Raw genomic sequence first — 17,653 nt, forward strand, 5'->3', positions numbered from 1 at the left:
GTGAAAAACTACACTATTTGTATAAAAAACATTCAAATAAGAAAGACGAATGTAGAAATGATGATGATAATGTTATTAACAAATTCAATATGTAAAAAACAACGAGTTGTGATATAGGTAAATAGAGAAATCAGTGCTCAAGAGTATCATCAACAAGAGTCACTTATGAAATGCTTGTAAAGATAATTAACAAATATTATGTATTCTCTCTTTCAAGGAAAAAAACGAAGCACGAAGAATCCAACTTTGCTTTTGGGATGATTAAAGTGGAACGTACAAAAAGAATGAAGTGAAACTTTTGAGGTGCAATTCCTTCCTTCAAATCTTATTTTAAAACGATGCCATCATTTAGCTTTCCTCATACATATCAACTATACTTTCCTTCAAAACTATCTTTAACTATCCAAGCTTGTTTTAACCACAAGAGGATTACCTCTTCCGCAATACTTTGTAGATGTTTTCCCCAAAATTCTATGCCAAAATTTGATCAGTCTCTTCAAATTCCTCTTGGTGTTTGGTAAAAATGTACCTCAACTTTTCTTTTGTTTCTTTTCATAACATATAGGTGTGTGTGTTTATATTTCTAAAGCCAGATTTTTTTTTTATAGCAGAAAAAAAGTGTTGGACGAGGTTATCTTCACCGCAGATATTCGTACATCCCTTCCTTGAACTCAATTATTTTAAAGGTTCAACTCCATTTTGTTATTGAAATTAATTAGAAATAATAAAGTTTCATATGATAATCCTAAAGATCGCTATATCATTTGTTAATGGAATTCCATATATCATCTATTGACAGATCTTTGGAGTTCAAACTTTCTAAATAATCTTGAGCCTACGATTTATGATGTTTCATATATGTTGATAAAGTTTGATTTGAATTTTTATTTACATTTTGTTTCATTCGAATTTATGCATAGAGCTTATATTTATATTATGTTTTTACAATAATCAGCAAGCTATGTATTATATTTAGTAATGACTGATTATTCATCCTTGATAATAGTCTTTATGAGCTTGATGTTATTTAGCTAACTAAATAACTAAACTTTTCCCCTTCTTCATAACATATTTGCAATTGCAATTATTGTTTTCTATTTCTTCTTTTCTTTTCTGTTTTGCCTACAAAGGTAGGTGTGACTGTATACATACACACACACAAAAAATGACGTAGTACAGAAAATTAGGTGACATTGTATGTTGGATAATCTTTAATTTAGTTAGATAATCTTTAATTTTGTTATATAATATTTAGATTATATTTTAAATTATAGAGTTGTTTTTATTTAGCAAAGTGATGGGGTATTTTATATTTGGTTAATTAGATTTAAGTTAGTTGTTATTTTAGTTAGTTAGAGTATATAAGATTTAGTTTGATAATATGGGGTATTAGATAAGATTAGATAAAGATTTAGTTTGGTTTGATATTATTTGGTTTGTAATTGGCTATATAATAGCGCATTCTCCATCAATGAAAAACACCACATTGAGTTACATTGCACATTCTTTTAGTATGTGTGAGTTTTTTCCAACAAAGTGGTATCAGAGCTTTATGCTCTGAGTACCGAGTGAAAAGAGAGAGAGAGAGAGAGAGAGAGAGTGAAAAATAAGTGTGCGCTTGAGTGCTTTGGAAGAAAAAAAAAAGAGGAGAGATGGCAAAAATTGTGAACGGTATGACGGTGCCGCAATTGACGAAGAAAACCAATTATGATAATTGGTGTCTACAGATAAAGACCCTTCTGGGATCCCAAGACATTTGGGATATAGTGGAGAGCGGATACGAAGAACTCGCGGAGGACGCAAATCAGACAGTGGCGCAGATTACTGCGTTGAAGAAGACGCGAGTGAAAGACAAGTCGGCTTTGTATTTTTTGTACAATGCTGTGGACGAGTTAGGCTTCAAGAAGATTGCAAATGTTGCATCTTCAAAGGAAGCATGGGATATTCTGGAGGTTGCATATAAAGGGAACGACCGGGTCAGACAAGTCCGACTTCAAGCTCTTAGAGGAGAGTTTGAAGGGCTGAAGATGGAAGATAAAGAGCAGGTAACCGAGTACATAACTCGGGTAGAGAAGGTGGCTAACCAACTCAGCAAGAATGGAGAACCAATGCCAGCAAGCCGGGTTGTGGAGAAAATCTTGAGATCATTGACAGATGATTTTGAGAGCATTGTATGTGCCATCGAGGAGTCGAAGGACCTATCAGTTTTCTATGTGGAAGAACTTGCCGGGTCATTGGAGGCCCATGAACAAAGGAGAAGGAAGAAGCATGAACCGCGTGATCAAGCACTAAAGGCGCAACTTGATTTGGATGAAACTCGGAATACTCAGAGCCGAGGTCCTGGAGGCAGAGGACGAGGTGGCCAAGGTCGAGGTAGACAAGGTCGAGGTGGATGTGATCGAGATGATGTTGAAGAGAGCACAGATCAGACTAGGCAGCAGAATTGGCATGGTCGTGGTCAAGAAAGGGGCCAAGGAGATTGGTCTAAGTCAGAAGTGGAATGCTTTAGGTGTGGCAAGTACGGCCATTACGCAAGAGAATGCAAATCAGCATGTTGCTACAACTGTGGCAAGATCGGTCATATAGCAAAATATTGTCAATCGGAAAAAAAAGAGAAAAATCTTCTCACAGAGGAAGACGACGAGGAAGAGATAGGGATTTTAATGATGATGCAAAACTCAGATGTCGAACTCAAGAGCGGTAAATTGGAAGCTGAGTGGAGTTCAAGCCATGTGAAGGAAAGGAGATTAGGTGACGAGCTTAGTCCAGGTTGTTTAAACTCAGTTTGGTATCTAGACACTGGAGCGAGCAATCACATGTGTGGAGATGAGAGTTTCTTCAGCGAACTCACCCAGGTGGAGGTCGGATTAGTGTCATGTGGAGATGATTCCAAGATGGTGATAAAAGGGCGTGGAACAATCCGGCACATGCAGAAGGATGGACAGGTTGGAGAAATCAGGGATGTCTACTATGTTCCTGAGTTGAAGAGTAATATTTTGAGCATAGGTCAGATAGTGGAGAAAGGAAACTCGATTATGATAAAGAACCAGGTGCTGTACTTGAAGGACAAGCACGGTCGACTAGCAGCCCGGGTAGAAAAGGAGAAAAACCTGATGTACAAATTGGAGTTGAGTCCTGCAGAAAAGGTGTTTGAAACATGTGGACAGTGAAGGCAACATTGGATCTGTTCAAAACGACATGGTGGAGAAAGAGACAAGTAAGAAAATTAAAGTAGTGCGATCAAAAATTGAAGAGACAACCAATCTTGCCGAAGAAGTTAAAGAAGAATCAGTGTTGTTGATGATGGGATGTAGCTCGAGGGATGAGCACAAACAAGTGGAGAAGTCGGCAAGAAGGTTGAATGTCATAAATTAGTCCAGTAGCATGGAGAGGTGGTCAAGACGTGCAGATAGCTCGGATAACTCGTGGAGTGTGGACAACTCGGATCTTGAAGAAGACGAACAAGAAGTGTTAAGTTTGCAAGAGCAGTTGGGTGTCGAGAAGGATCTGAGAGTTGTACTGGAGGTGTAAGATGAGAAGTGGCGAGTTGGAATGGATGATAAGTTTGGTGTGAAGAAGGCGTGGAAATTTTCCGATCTCTTAAAGAGAGCTCGGCCTATTCAAAGGATCCCGATTAATGGCAAGTCGGCCACAAAGATCACAAAGAACCCAACAAAGGGTAAGTCAACCAAGGTTAAGATGAAGTCGGTCAAAGAAAAGATCAAGTCGGATAAAGAGAAGATCAAGTCGGTCAAAGAGAAAAGCAAGTCGGCTATGGAGATAGAAGATTGTTCGGGATGAGAGAAAAAAAAAGAATTTAAGATTACGGGGGAGTTTTGTTGGATAATCTTTAATTTAGTTAGATAATCTTTAATTTTGTTAGATAATATTTAGATTATATTTTAGATTATAGAGTTGTTTTTATTTAGCAAAGTGATAGGGTATTTTATATTTGGTTAATTAGATTTAAGTTAGTTGTTATTTTAGTTAGTTAAAGTATATAAGATTTAATTTGATAATATGGGGTATCAGATAAGATTAGATAAAGATTTAGTTTGGTTTGTTATTATTTGGTTTGTAATTGGCTATATAATAGCGCATTCTCCATCAATGAAAAACACCACATTGAGTTACATTGCATATTTTTTTTAGTATGTGTGAGTTTTTTCCAACATTGTATGTATTTGTTTGTTTGCAGTAAAATGTCGATTCGAACAAACAAGATGAAAGCAGTAGCTGTGTTGATGAAGCAGTTGACGACAGCAAGGAGGAAATTCCATGAAAGGGGAAGAGATGAATCATTTGATGGGAAGTTGGAGAAGTTGAGGTTGGATCTGAATAAGATAAAGGATGTGTTTGTGAGAGTGAAGAAGAAGGAAGAAGAACTTCTTGACACATTAGCAGAGGTATATGACCATCTTCGTAAGTTAGATTGCAGGAAGCTGGATCAAGACATGAATGGCATTTGCCAGAGAATCAGAGATTCTGCTCACAACTTGCTCCCAACGCTTGTTTTTGATGACTCATCTAAGGAGGAGGATGACAAAATATTTCACTCATCAAAAGACTTGGTGCAGCCCCATCAAGATATTTGCACTAAGGAAGATTATGACCAACTAAGCCTTCCATCAAGAAATTGCTTGTTATCTCTCTTCATTTTTCCTGAGAACGCTGTGATAAAGAAAAGAAATGCAATTAATTTGTGGATTGGAGAGGGTTTGATTACAAATAATAAGAAGAAAACAGCAGAGGAAATGGGTGAGGATGTGATTGATGATCTTTTGAAATTTAATGTGATTGTACGGTATGGTAATTGGAAGAGTCCCGTTGTTAATAAATTTCAAATTCTTCCCGGTGTTCGTGATCTGATAGAAGGACATGTATCAAAACAATATGTGGAGCATCATGGAACTTATTTTTCGATATCCCTTCTTAGGCTACTTAGAATGGAAGGGTTAGAGCTTGACCAAAAAAGAGTTACACTAGGTGGTCGGTATTACATTGACCGTACCATACCTACTGTTTTTAATATTGGTTCAAATTACCTAAATTTTAGACCGCAATGGGTCTCTGAATTGAAGAATTTAGTGGTGTTTCAACTTGGGCGTTGGCAAGATTCAGCTTTGCATCACATCGAAGTTGGGAGTCAAGAATTCTTGAAAGAGTTGAGATATCTAAAGAAGTTGAAATATGTGAGTCTCCGTGGGATTTCAAGAATATTCGAGCTTCCATCCTCCATTACTGAACTTGAGAATCTACTAATTCTTGATGTGAAAGCATGCCATAATTTGGAAAGACTACCTGATGATATTTCATCAATGAAAAGTCTGACACACCTTATTATGTCTGAGTGTTGGCTTCTAGAGGGCATGCCAAAGGGGATTGAGAATCTGAGTAATCTGGAAGTACTGAAGGGATTTCTAATAAGCACTCCTGAAAAGACTCCTTGCAGAATATCAGATCTTGTAAACCTGAGAAAATTAAGGCGACTCAGCATACATATAGGAAGTGAGGCCGAGATGAGGGATGGGGAGTTTGAAAATTTGAAAGATTTTTTGGCACTGAAGCATCTAAAAATATCTTGGAGCGTGTCTGACCCAAAGTGTGCTAACATTCATGGTCTTTTGCCATATGGTTTGAGAAAGTTGCATCTTGAATGTTTTCCTGGAAAGTCTTTTAAAGAATGTTTTATGTTGAAACACAGTTATGCACATTATTTCACATTGTTAGACATAAAGATAACGGGAGGAAAACTGGAAAGTATGAAAGAAGATCTTGAATGGAGAATGGGATCACTGCGTCTGAAGTACCTTAAGCAGTTGAACGTGGACATAGACGATTTGAAAGCATACTTTCCTGACCTGAGATATGTAGAAGTTAAACAAGTCTCAAACATTTCATACCTTCAACATCAATGGGCAGATTAATAGGACTTCATGCTGTAAAATGTTGTGCATATTGTTTAATTCGTTCTCTGAATAATATTATGTTATTTACACTATGTTGAAACAATAAATATGATTTGTCTGTGTTACTAAATCTTGTATCTCCCTATTAAGTACTTTGAATAATAACGCCTTCTAGATTGTCTCCTTTGTTAAAATAGGCAAATTTGTATTTGAGGTCTATTTGAAGCATAATTTGTAAACATGACTCAATTAAATTCTTTTTTGTCAAATAAGATCAAGTTATTATAGGTGAAGTCGTCCTTCATCCAGTCTGTTTCTGTATTTTTTTTCTCAAAAAAGCAATGTCGTCCTCTATAAGAACGGGAAAAAGGTGAAGTCGTCTTCATATATGACGACTTCATTTTTCAGTTTTTTTTTTTTACATAATTAATAAATTTTGATTATTTTTTAATTCATGTATGACATTGTTGTTATTTTGCACATTCTTTTATCCACCTAAGCCACCTTCATCGATAAAATCTATATTATATATGATAACTCTGGAAGGAATAATTGGTGGCCACTGACTTATTAATTGGTTGGTGACCTATTTTGAACTTTTGCACAACAGTTTCACCACTACTATGTCTTAAGGGAAACTCCAACTAAAACATTTATAGTGTATTAGAAGACGTCAATAAGATGTATGGAAGGAATATTTACTTCTAAAAAAAATTGTTGCAAAATAATTGATCCACAACTCCCACCTAGACACATGATAACTGTAGCATTTACCGGATAAAATTCAATAGTGATCATCTTTATCAAAATACCTATAACACTACTAAAAATTTTCATATTACATAGGAATTTTCTTGCAAATTTGTTAAAAAAATTTGTAAGAAAAGATTTTTTTCTGCTATTTTTTCTAAGAATTTTAATTAACAGATAATTTCTTTCTAGATAATTATTTCCTATAAAATTATAAAATTCGTAAATATTTCTTACAAAATTTGTTACGAAAAATGTTTTATATAAAATATTTTATAAAAAAATTGACAGCAATTTCCTACAAACTTTTTTTCATAACAAAATTTATAATAAAATTTATAAATATTTTCTAAAAAAAAAATTCAAAATCAAATTGACCGAAAATATGAATTTTTTTAGTAGTGTAAATTACTCGTTTGTGGAAGAATGTTGTTTAAATGTCAAAATTTGACTTTCCGAATTTACAAATCGTAAAAGAATGTATTTGTGTAAAAAAAATTTGAAAGTGATTATTTGTTTAATTTAAATAAAATAGATTTATATCTGAAAAGAAAAACTCTAACTATATATAATATATAATTACGTATAATTTTTAGATTTATTATATTAAATATAGTTATCTTGTCCATCTTCACACACAAGTGCTCAAAGAATTTGTAGTAAATAGTCCTAAGGATTCACAATAAAGGATCATATCTTAGAAATTGAAAAGAAAAGTATTCAACATAGATAGTAAAAACATACTTTTGACAGCACTATATATATCTTTACGTTGAATTGTTTGACTGCATTTATTATCAGAAGATCATTGCATTAGAGTGTCACTGTTTCTGTCTGTGGATTTATTTGACCATTCCTTCATTTTCCTTCCTTCTTCCATTCACCTTTCTGCAACTCACTTTCCCAGTCAACATACCAAATCTTTTACCAAACAAAAAGGCTTCAAAAACTTAAAAAATTATTATCTATCACCTTTCTTCATGCATACCTCTAAGGAATTGACTCATCTCTGATATGTTTCATTTGCTGATAGAGAATCATAACATACAAAAATAATAATAAAAATCATGACAGAAACAAAAATAGTTATTTGTTGATTCGATAAAACATGATCCTATTGCAGAAATGTGACTTGTTTTATCTGTTATTTTACCCTAAATTCTCATTGGATTGTGGGTGATGATTCTTCCTGGCCTTGCATGGAGTTAACCTATCTAAACCTAAAATATAAACACAATAATAAGGTTAACATATATGCTTACATTCAGTTAATTTAATCACCAATTACTGTAAGAGGAGAACTTATGATGAATGTGTCTTGGAAGGTGACAATGAGGAAAGAACTCATTTTAACTTATAGTCTGTTTGGATAACAGAAACTAACTATTTATAGAAATATGTAAAAAAGATTTATAAATTAAAAAAAAATTACACATAAAGTCATTTTCATTTATAAAACTATTAATTACTTTCTTCTTTATAGATAAATTTATATTTGATGTTGCATGTTCCTTAGTTGAGCTTGAGATGACCCCTATATTGTCATTTATATGTTCAAATAGGATTTGATGTGATTTCTCTTCTTAAAATAAAAGAAGAACTGTAACTCAACTATATAATTATTTATAATTCAGTTCTGTTGCAGTTTGGTACACAAATTTTATACAAATGTAACATCACATTATTTTATGAATCTGACAAGTTACATGTATTCAATAAATTCAATCATTAAATAAGGTGAGAATGTGTAATTGCATGATATATATTGTGGAATTATTTTATATGCAAATCAACTTATAAATGTATTGGATTTTACTCCTCAAAATCTTTTTATCAAAATACATAAGTTATTAGAAAAAAAAAAAACTATATTTTCCATTCACTGATAAAACAATAACATTCACAAAAGGGTATGAGATTATCAACAAGTTAAGATTACACAATATGTAATTTATACATCTCAAATTCTTACTCCTTTTATCATCAGTCTTTCTCAGCATTCACTCCTTACCAAGATAATCAGCATGCATGTAACTCTAATTATGAGTGAAATAGTACATTACTGCATTGGAGGACAAAACCTATGTTAGGTTGATGTTGTGGTTTTCAATAAATATGGATTTTTATTTTGATTATGATTATTTAAAAGTTATTCAAATGTAAAGAATGGAAGTTATTTATCAGCAGTGTAAATCACAAAATCCACTTTTATCAGACACCAAATCAAACCTTTGCTTTGACTATGAGGTAAAAGATTTTCAATTTACTGCAACTATTTGTGTGACGGTAACTGTGACCTCATCCACAATGTTTTTCCACTATTTGCTGCAGTATTAAAGATCTGTGACTAAATATAACCACAACTTAAAACCATACACAAGCCCTTGATTCTCATACACAGTTTCATAAATTAAAGCCTGTGTTAATTACTGTCACTAAACTCTTTTAAGTTCGGATCATGCTATTCCTTATGCTTGATTGAAGCAAACTTTGAATGGAGTAGATAGTGAACAATTATTCTGTTTCTAATTATGAAAAATAAGAATAAGGTGTTGTTTGCAATAAAGAAGAAAGAGAAACATCATGTGTTGTGTTGTAGTAGCATTCATTCATTTCCTGGTGTGTGTTCGTACCCTGCAATGCATGTCATTAATTGGACCCCCATTAATGTTCATGTCCTTCCCTTTAACTGTCTCTGTTGGTTTTTAATCCTGCACTGACTTTTCTGGAAGAGAATCCGCCATTAATGCATTCTATTTTTTCATTTCCACACTCTCCACATTTAATGCTGTCACTGTCATCTTCACTGCAATCTGCTTCTCTCTCACCCCACTTCTGTGCAAAATAAAAACCAAAAAATGGAAAACGCACACCCTCATAAAGACCCTCCCCTTTCATTGTTTGTGCAACTTCTTCGCCTCAATGATGATGCAACTTCTCAATGCTACAGCACACGCATTTATTGCTTGTCTCAGCTTGAAACTCGCTGATCATACTTGCAAGCAAGCCCCCATCCAATAGCAATGCCACCTCAAATCAACTTTTCAATTCTTCAACATCTCCAACTCCTTCACTATTTATTTCTCCTCTCATTGCTTTGAGTGTTTCTGTAGTGGTGGAAATTCAGAGAGGACTTGTCTGCATCAAAGGCTTCTCCAAGTTTTCTGCTTCTGATATATACTTACTTTGTTCATGTGTTGTGGTGTGTGTGTGTGTGTTTGCTGAGAGTTTGAAAGAGAATGGGAAGAACACCATGTTGTGACAAGAAGGGTTTGAAGAAGGGACCTTGGACTGCTGAAGAAGATGAAATTCTTGCTAGTTATATCAAGAAAAATGGTGGTCATGGAAGCTGGCGTTCTCTTCCAAGGATGGCAGGTTTTGCTCTTTTGCTGGTACTTAGTTTTTGTTCTGTTAAAATCAGCTAAACTGAACTTCAACAACCACTTTAGTTTCAACCTGTGTTCTTAATGATATAGAGCATATAGATATATTAACATAACTTTTTTTACTTTAAAATCAGCTTTAATCCTTGTTTCCAAGTGGTTTGAATGGTGTTTTGTTTTGCCCTTTTACACCCTTTTACATTTCTGTGGCTGCATTCACATTCTTGATGTGCTGCTATGATATCATATACCAATTTAACAACTATTGAACAAGTGAAGAGAAGATACACCTCTTGACTCCTTTTTACCTTTTCCTCCACTCTTCTTTTTCAAGTTCTTAAATGTTAAAAGGCAGGAATATAAATAGGCAAGTAATTAAGTGCAAGAGAAATTTAATGCAGTACTTGGAGCATTCTGTATCATGTTTACATTACCCTTTTTCATGTTATGCTACGATCTTATTTTTTTCTCTGTTGTTTTCTGTCTGTATCCTAATCCTGACCAAAACTTGTGCTACCTTTTGACTTCATTAGATTTCTATTGCGGACTTTGTAACCACATGCCCCATGACCCCTCCACTTTGGACTCTTTTTCCTCGCAAAATCTTTGTTCTTTTTATTTTTTTCATAGCCTTGTGAAACAATGCTTAACCATTTATACTGTTTCTCAACTCAATAACATGATCTCCATGTTTCCATAGGTTATAAGATTATCTGTCTTTTTCAGGTCTTCTTCGTTGTGGCAAGAGTTGCAGGCTTAGGTGGACAAACTATCTCAGACCTGACATCAAGCGTGGTCCCTTTACTCAAGAGGAAGAAAAACTAGTCATACAGCTTCATGGCATCCTAGGAAATAGGTAAGCAATTTATTGACCTTTACATTTCTGTTTTTTCAATGTTTTTATTTGAATAGATATTAAAAAAAGAAACAAAGATAAATCTTGTTTAAAATTTCCAACACAAATATTAATAAACAAAAGGTAAAAATATGACAACAGACAAAAAACTCTTAAACCAAACATACAGCAATTTGGATCTTTGTGAGTTTAGAAACCCATTTGGGATGATAATATTGAATGGAAGTTTTATACATTTTCAAAGCACAACCTTTTTGTTTTTTGCCTCACAAATCCATGATATTGGAATTCCCCACATAACATAAAACAAAAAAAAAAACAAACTTTTCTGTCTTCTGCAAGATCCACTCATTTTGTGACTGTTAATCTCTCTAAGGATTATCTTTGCAATACTTCATAATAAAGAATAGATCTTTTTGGTGAATTACTGTACACAGTACATAAAAGTTTCTGGTTTGTTCTTTGAACTATCTGATATCAGTTCAAATTCTTACTTTGAATGCACAAGAGAAGATAATGAAGAACAAATTTTCAGGTGGGCTGCAATAGCTTCTCAGTTACCAGGAAGAACAGACAATGAGATAAAGAACTTATGGAACACCCACTTGAAGAAGCGTCTCAAAAGCATGGGACTTGACCCTAGAACTCACGAGCCATTGGTCTCATCTCCATCTTACCCCTTCCACAAGGCACATGCATCTGTGTCCACACGCCACATGGCTCAGTGGGAGAGTGCTAGGCTTGAAGCTGAGGCCAGGCTCTCAAATGAGTCAACAAGGTTCAGCCACAACACCACCAATCCTAATTCAGATACCAAAACCACCGACTCTGACTACTTTCTCCGCATTTGGAACTCTGAAGTTGGAGAGGCATTTCGCAATGTTGTTGTTCATCACAAAGCTGATGACAACAAAATCACCACTACCAGCTCCTGCCCCAGTCCCCTCTCTGCAGGATCATCTTCAAACAAGTGTGAGTCAGTTGCAATAAACGCAGATTTGGCTTCCATTGCACAAGAAACCACGCCCTGTAACATTGTGAAACAAGAGTTGGAGTGGAGGATTCGTGGATCTGATTCTTCAAGCTCTAATGACATGGAGGATTCATCAGACACTGCTTTGCAGCTCTTGTTAGATTTTCCTATAAACAATGACATGAGCTTCTTAGAAGGAAACTCTTTTATGTGTCCCCTTTAGTGCATTTGCATGTACCTTTTGGTTAGGTGTTTTGTAATATTGCTGTCTGTATAAGCATTTGAACAAGTAGGAGAAGAATGACATGACTTGGCAATTAGCTGAATATGGTCCCTATGATAGGTGAGCCATTATTGTGGATTTTTTATAGTTTAAGTCTTAGTATGAATATAGTAAATGTTGATTACAAATGATCATGTTTTGAGTATCTTTGTCAGATTTCTGTACACAAAAAAGCACATTAACAATGGCAAATAGGAAAACTATTCAAAAATTTGGCAATTGTAATACTTTATTTGATGAGTTCTGGTGTGATCCAAACTTGAAATTCTTATTTTGAATGAGTCCTATTTATCTCTTTGTTACACAAGAACCTCTATTTTGACTTCAAAAATATTTTTTCATGATCTTTGGTTGTAGTTTTTTAGAAGTAGATTCTGCAGATGACTTCATAAGAACCAATTAACTGCAATGAGTTGCTGTTAGGTCAATGCTTATTGGTACCTTTTTAGTGTCATGAATCATTTTTCATATATTAAAATATGAACAGTACTGAACAATAGATTGTTAGGGAAACATCCCTGGCCAGTGATAGAAGCACACTGGTCCACACTCACACCTATGCATCATCTAGTAACTGTCCTACTCAGGTTTATATATATATATATATATATATATATATATATATATATATATATATATATATACATGGAGCGTTCATTCTGAACAACCCAATCAAACAGCTCTTAGCCACAACCTTTTCAGTTTTCATTACATCCCAACATGACCAACAAGGAGGAAAAAGACGAAAGTTAACAAAATGAAAAAAAAATATTAAATATCAATATTAAGTACTGTAAATGAAGGATTGAATGCACCATAATCAGATTAATGTAAGCTAAATATTGTCTTGTATCTGATATTGATTTTTTTTTTTTAGTTTTTTTTTAGACTATTGTTAGCAGTTACAATAGAAAATATTGTTACTCAGAATAATAGTTTTAAGTTTAAATATTTAAGATAAATTTATACGTTAACTGTGCTACAGTGATTGAGGTAATGATAAACATAAACTTATATCAATGTATTTATGTGGTGATGATTTTTTTCTCTCTCTCAAACCTTACACACGTATTGTTTTGCTTTTTGTATTCAAAAGGTTGGATTTGTTTATATAGGTTGTTTTTTCTTTCTCTATTCACAAGCTTACGTTGAAAGTCCTTACATCGGCTAGAGATAAGGACCATTCTTTATATATAAGTGAGGTACAAACTTCACTTTACAAGTCGGTTTTATGGGATTTAGTTACGCACAATTCTCGATATATAAGTAAGGTGCAAACCTCACTAACGAAATTTTTTGAACATTTTGTTCCACGAGTATATAAGTAGGGATGACAATGCGGGCCGGGCCGGGCCGTATAGGCCCAGTCCGCATAAGGTCCGCAATCGCGGGCTAGCCTGCCTCGTCCTGCACAATTTATGCGGGCTGCAATCACTGGTCCGTCCCGCACATCACTTGGCCCGTGGGCGTGCAGGCTGACCCACTTTTTTTTTTAAATTCTTATAATAAAACTTTCCATGTTTAAAAATTGTGAAACTTTAAGAAGTTCACAAAATTAAGTAAAGACTCTGGGGAGTTGTTGGATGATAAATTGATAATTCAACATTTTCATCATATTCATATTCATATTATGACATACACAATGTATTCTTAAAATTTTGACACATTAAAAAATACATAATATTTGTCTTTTTCAGTTATAAAAGAATTGGAAACGTTAATGCAATAATCCATAAAAAAGTAACTAATATATACAAGTGCAAGATTTCTTTTATGCGGGCTTGTGGGCTGGGCCGAGCTCTGACGGGCTTGCAGGTTCAACTTCTAGGCCTGCCCCGTGTATTTTATGCGGGCCTGTGGGCCAGTCTGCCGAACCAGACCCTAATTGTCACCCCTATATATAAGTGGTCGGTTTTGTGGGGTTGAGTTAGGCTTTAAAACTTATTTCTATAATAGCTTGGATTTTTGTTTCCTTTCCACCTTTTGTTACATATGGTATATATATAATAAGTTTATTTTATGTTAGTTTTACTATTATTTTAAATATTTTTATATTTTATTATTCACTTTTGTTCATTATACAATTTATAATATTTATTTACCGGATACCATATTGTGATATTTATTTATTTTCTTAAACATTATGCTTATTAATATTGATAGACAATATTAGGTAGGACGAGAAAAAGAAAATATAACCTATTTTGAATGGTTTCAATGAGAATTTGGTGGTGGGATGAAAATATTGCTCCATCCCATTTAAGAAAAGGATTAGTGAACTTTCAACCAAAATTTATGATTAAGAAAATAGAAAACTAATTAAAGTATAAATTTAGTTCTGACATATTTCAATGTTTTACTTTGAATTTGATTTGAATATGATTTTTTTTATTAATATTACAGATATTACATTTATAAAATAAACTGACAAGACAAGTGAACTGTTATTTTAAATTTTCAATAACTTTAAAATTTAAAAAAAAATATATCTAAAACCTAAATAATTAGTTAAAAAGAAATGTAATTGCAGCCTAATCACCTAGTCTAATCCACTTTGCATAGGTCTATATATTACTATTATTGACATTTGAATATGACTTTTATTAGCCTTTTTAATTTAAAAATCACACTATTTTTTTTTCATTTTAATATTATATTTTAAGATATCATCACACTATTTAGCATGATAAAAAATGAATTCATATTTTCAATCTATTTTAACATAGAATATAATATAATAGCAGTAAAACACACTGTGTGTATGAAGAAAAAAAAGATTGTAAGATAATACTCGTCACTTAAATATAACTCATGTTAGATTTGCACCCAAGATATTTACATTGTAAATTTTAGGTTGTTATTAACCTTATTAAACGTTACTAATTCTAAATAATTATCGAAATAGGTTAGTTATAATAGTTTTTTTTAACTTTATCAAAAAAATAAAAGATGTCTAACACCTTTTAATTATAAGTAATTTATTCAATAAACAGGTTTCATTTGAAGTGGGTAATGAGTCACTCTTTCTAGAAAGGACAATTGGAAATTGATGAAAAATGAACAAGGTTTTTTTGTTGAGATTTATGTTGATGGATTCTATTTCTTTCCTTATTTTTTGTGTTGTGTGTTCTATTATTGGTCTATTGTTTTTTTTTTTTTTTTTGTTGCCTAAAATTTTTACTGAGTCCATTATTAATTGCAAGAGGGATGAAGGAGAATAGGAGAAGAGATGCAGTTACCTGATGTCATATGCCATAATTCCCCAACAAAATTTAACTCTTGTTCTTTTAAGGATGAGAGAAAAAAATTTCTGTGTACTTTGCTTTTAAATTCTAGACTAACTGTGATGATCCAATGGGAAATGGTGATAGAAAAGAATGAACAGAGAAACTGAATTACTTGATAAGTAGAGAAGTTCTCTCAAGAGAAAAAGAGCATTACATTGAACATTTCACCCCAAGCAAGATGAAAAAAACAAGAGGCATTTACAAAACTTTGTTTTTCTTTTTCTCTTTGGAACAATCATTGAGAACAAAGAGAGGTGAAACTATAACAAATCTCATCAGACCAAAAGGCAAAAAGATAAATTAAAAGCAGCCCATGGTCTTCTTTGGAGTTGTTCCTGTTGCACGGTATCTTGCAGCCATTTCCTCTGTCTTAAGAATGTCTTCTCCGCGCCTGGCTTCAATTACTGCCCTCTTCTCCTCTGCTGCCCTGTGAAGTAAAGCCATCTTGTTTTTCATCTTTTCACTTTGCTCTGCTTTCTTTTTCTCCAGTTGTTCCTGCTCACATAACAAGTTCTTCAAAGCTATATTATTCAGCACAACCACAATACTTCCATGTTCATTGCCATTTATTTCATGCGGAAAAACCTGTCCTTTCTCTAGTATTTTTTAAGTCTCACGTCTATTAAAGATAAGACAATTCTATAGTATATAAATGAGGTGCAAACCTTATTTTATAAGCTGATTTTATGAGATTGAATTAGGTTTTAAACCCATTTCTAACAAGTATAATTTGATTATATGTATTTTAAATCTAGAATAAATAGTGAACAGGTTAATCAAGTATTACCTCTATTTTTTTCAACTCAGCTTCAAGAGCTGCCTTCTTTTTGTTTTCCCAAGCGGCAATTGCTGAGAGATGTTTTTCAGCTCTGTTAACAGATCAAATGATTTAGGTGATTTTGTATTGGAAATTTGTAATATACAAAAGGGTTCACAAATTTATAATATCCTACGGACTTTGGAAGGCATGAGTGTGTCTTAGGCATATACATAAACAGTTAAAGTGCATAAAAGTATTACCTGTTATCTGCTTTGGTCTTTTCACTATCTTCCCAAGCCTTCACATAGGACAACTTTTTATCTCTCACTACTTCTGCCAGAGCGATATCTGTTTATAACATAAGTGAATAGCTTAGAAATCAATGAACGCCATTCAGAAAAAAGTGATTACTAACACATGTTCATGTTACCAAGGAAGAGACATTAATGTCAGCTAAAGATCTTTAATTAGGTTGTGTAAGTTTCTGTTCTTACTAGTACCTTCTATCTTGTACTCCAAACTAAATTCATTTTCGTAGAATTAACATGTAAAGTGAGATTTACTTCTAATTATATATTATAAGTTAGTTATATATATGTAGTTAAGGTTGAATATCCAACGTTAAATTCTAAATTTAAATGAGAAGAGTTAACACTAACCTCTGTCGAGAGACCTTCTCCAGCTTGGTTTGTTTGCAACTACTGTGTCTGTCGAATCAAGAAAATGAAATATCTATGAAATCCCATTAAGAAGATATGACTAATTGAAGAAATATCATCAAGAGAATGATCAGAATCATGATCACAGATAAAACACAGAGAAATCACCAAAATTGAAAACAAATCATTGGAAAAGGTTATCAAACAATCACTTGACAAAAACCCACGAATTTTGTCCCATGAAAGTGGTCATCATCAGAGAATGAAAACATGAACACCAACACGTGCAATGCAAAACTCACTCTCAGGTTTAACAAGGACATCATTGGACTCCTCTGCTCCAGAAGCTTCCTTTGCAACGGCATCGTCTGAGGGCACTTCATCCACAACCGGAGCCACCTCATCCACAACCGGAGCCACCTCAGCCACAACCAGAGCCGAAGCAGGGATAGTTTCGGGCTTTGATTGAGGCTGTTCCATTGCCCTTGCTTGGATTGAGAAACAGAGTGCAGAAAAGAAATGAGTGCAGAAAAAAAAAGTGAGTGCAGAAAAAACAGAGGAAGCCTTAGTATTTATAGTTTACAAAAGTTCCTCGAAACAAGGTGAAGCCTCCAATAACACATTGTTTTCAACGGTTTAACTAATTTTAACCTTAGAAATGAGTGAGCACAAACATGTTACACATATTAGAAAACAAAAATAGTCTAAACCCTGAAAGATACCAAAATTTCTCATGCATTTTATTTATGGTTATACCTTTTTTTAGAGGATATTGTTGGGAGAATTAAACTCA

At 33.5% G+C, this 17,653-nt stretch overlaps 3 protein-coding genes across 5 annotated transcripts; 2 read left to right on the forward strand and 1 right to left on the reverse strand.

Moving 5' to 3' along the window:
• The first annotated feature begins 419 nt into the window (after window positions 1-419).
• Window positions 420-6,039, forward strand: LOC114184806 (disease resistance RPP13-like protein 4). Of its 3 annotated transcripts, none has more exons than XM_028072112.1 (3): window positions 420-517; window positions 612-686; window positions 4,199-6,039. In XM_028072112.1, the coding sequence occupies exon 3, from the start codon at window positions 4,203-4,205 to the stop codon at window positions 5,925-5,927; it is 1,725 nt and encodes a 574-aa protein (XP_027927913.1). In that variant the 5' UTR covers window positions 420-517; window positions 612-686; window positions 4,199-4,202; the 3' UTR covers window positions 5,928-6,039. The 3 variants fall into 3 exon arrangements, with proteins under 3 accessions (XP_027927913.1, XP_027927912.1, XP_027927914.1); XM_028072111.1 differs by having other exon boundaries at window positions 438-525; XM_028072113.1 differs by having other exon boundaries at window positions 448-525; window positions 609-686.
• Window positions 6,040-9,588: 3,549 nt separating this feature from the next.
• On the forward strand, window positions 9,589-12,320 carry LOC114184205 (transcription factor MYB41-like). The gene is made up of 3 exons (XM_028071483.1): window positions 9,589-10,034; window positions 10,769-10,898; window positions 11,434-12,320. Exons 1-3 carry the CDS (start codon window positions 9,899-9,901, stop codon window positions 12,092-12,094), a joined length of 927 nt encoding a protein of 308 aa, XP_027927284.1. The 5' UTR covers window positions 9,589-9,898; the 3' UTR covers window positions 12,095-12,320.
• Window positions 12,321-15,522: 3,202 nt separating this feature from the next.
• Window positions 15,523-17,416, reverse strand: LOC114184206 (remorin-like). Its single transcript, XM_028071484.1, has 5 exons — window positions 17,163-17,416; window positions 16,861-16,908; window positions 16,462-16,549; window positions 16,229-16,310; window positions 15,523-15,936 (listed from the first exon to the last, which is right to left on the reverse strand). Exons 1-5 carry the CDS (start codon window positions 17,338-17,340, stop codon window positions 15,742-15,744), a joined length of 591 nt encoding a protein of 196 aa, XP_027927285.1. The 5' UTR covers window positions 17,341-17,416; the 3' UTR covers window positions 15,523-15,741.
• Between the last annotated feature and the right edge of the window lie 237 nt (window positions 17,417-17,653).

Source organism: Vigna unguiculata, chromosome 5 (genome assembly GCF_004118075.2).
Source record: "Vigna unguiculata cultivar IT97K-499-35 chromosome 5, ASM411807v1, whole genome shotgun sequence".
NCBI lineage: Eukaryota > Viridiplantae > Streptophyta > Magnoliopsida > Fabales > Fabaceae > Vigna > Vigna unguiculata.

Coding starts and splice junctions, on each gene's coding strand:
- LOC114184206 (XM_028071484.1), bottom strand. CDS start 17,340: ATGGAACAGCCTCAATCAAAGCCCGAAACTATCCCTGCTTCGGCTCTG. Junction 16,909..17,162: donor TGTCCTTGTTAAACCTGAGA/GTGAGTTTTGCA, acceptor TTGATTCGACAG/ACACAGTAGTTGCAAACAAA. Junction 15,937..16,228: donor CTGAGTTGAAAAAAATAGAG/GTAATACTTGAT, acceptor TTATGTGAGCAG/GAACAACTGGAGAAAAAGAA.
- LOC114184205 (XM_028071483.1), top strand. CDS start 9,899: ATGGGAAGAACACCATGTTGTGACAAGAAGGGTTTGAAGAAGGGACCT. Junction 10,035..10,768: donor TTCTCTTCCAAGGATGGCAG/GTTTTGCTCTTT, acceptor TGTCTTTTTCAG/GTCTTCTTCGTTGTGGCAAG. Junction 10,899..11,433: donor CATGGCATCCTAGGAAATAG/GTAAGCAATTTA, acceptor ACAAATTTTCAG/GTGGGCTGCAATAGCTTCTC.
- LOC114184806 (XM_028072112.1), top strand. CDS start 4,203: ATGTCGATTCGAACAAACAAGATGAAAGCAGTAGCTGTGTTGATGAAG.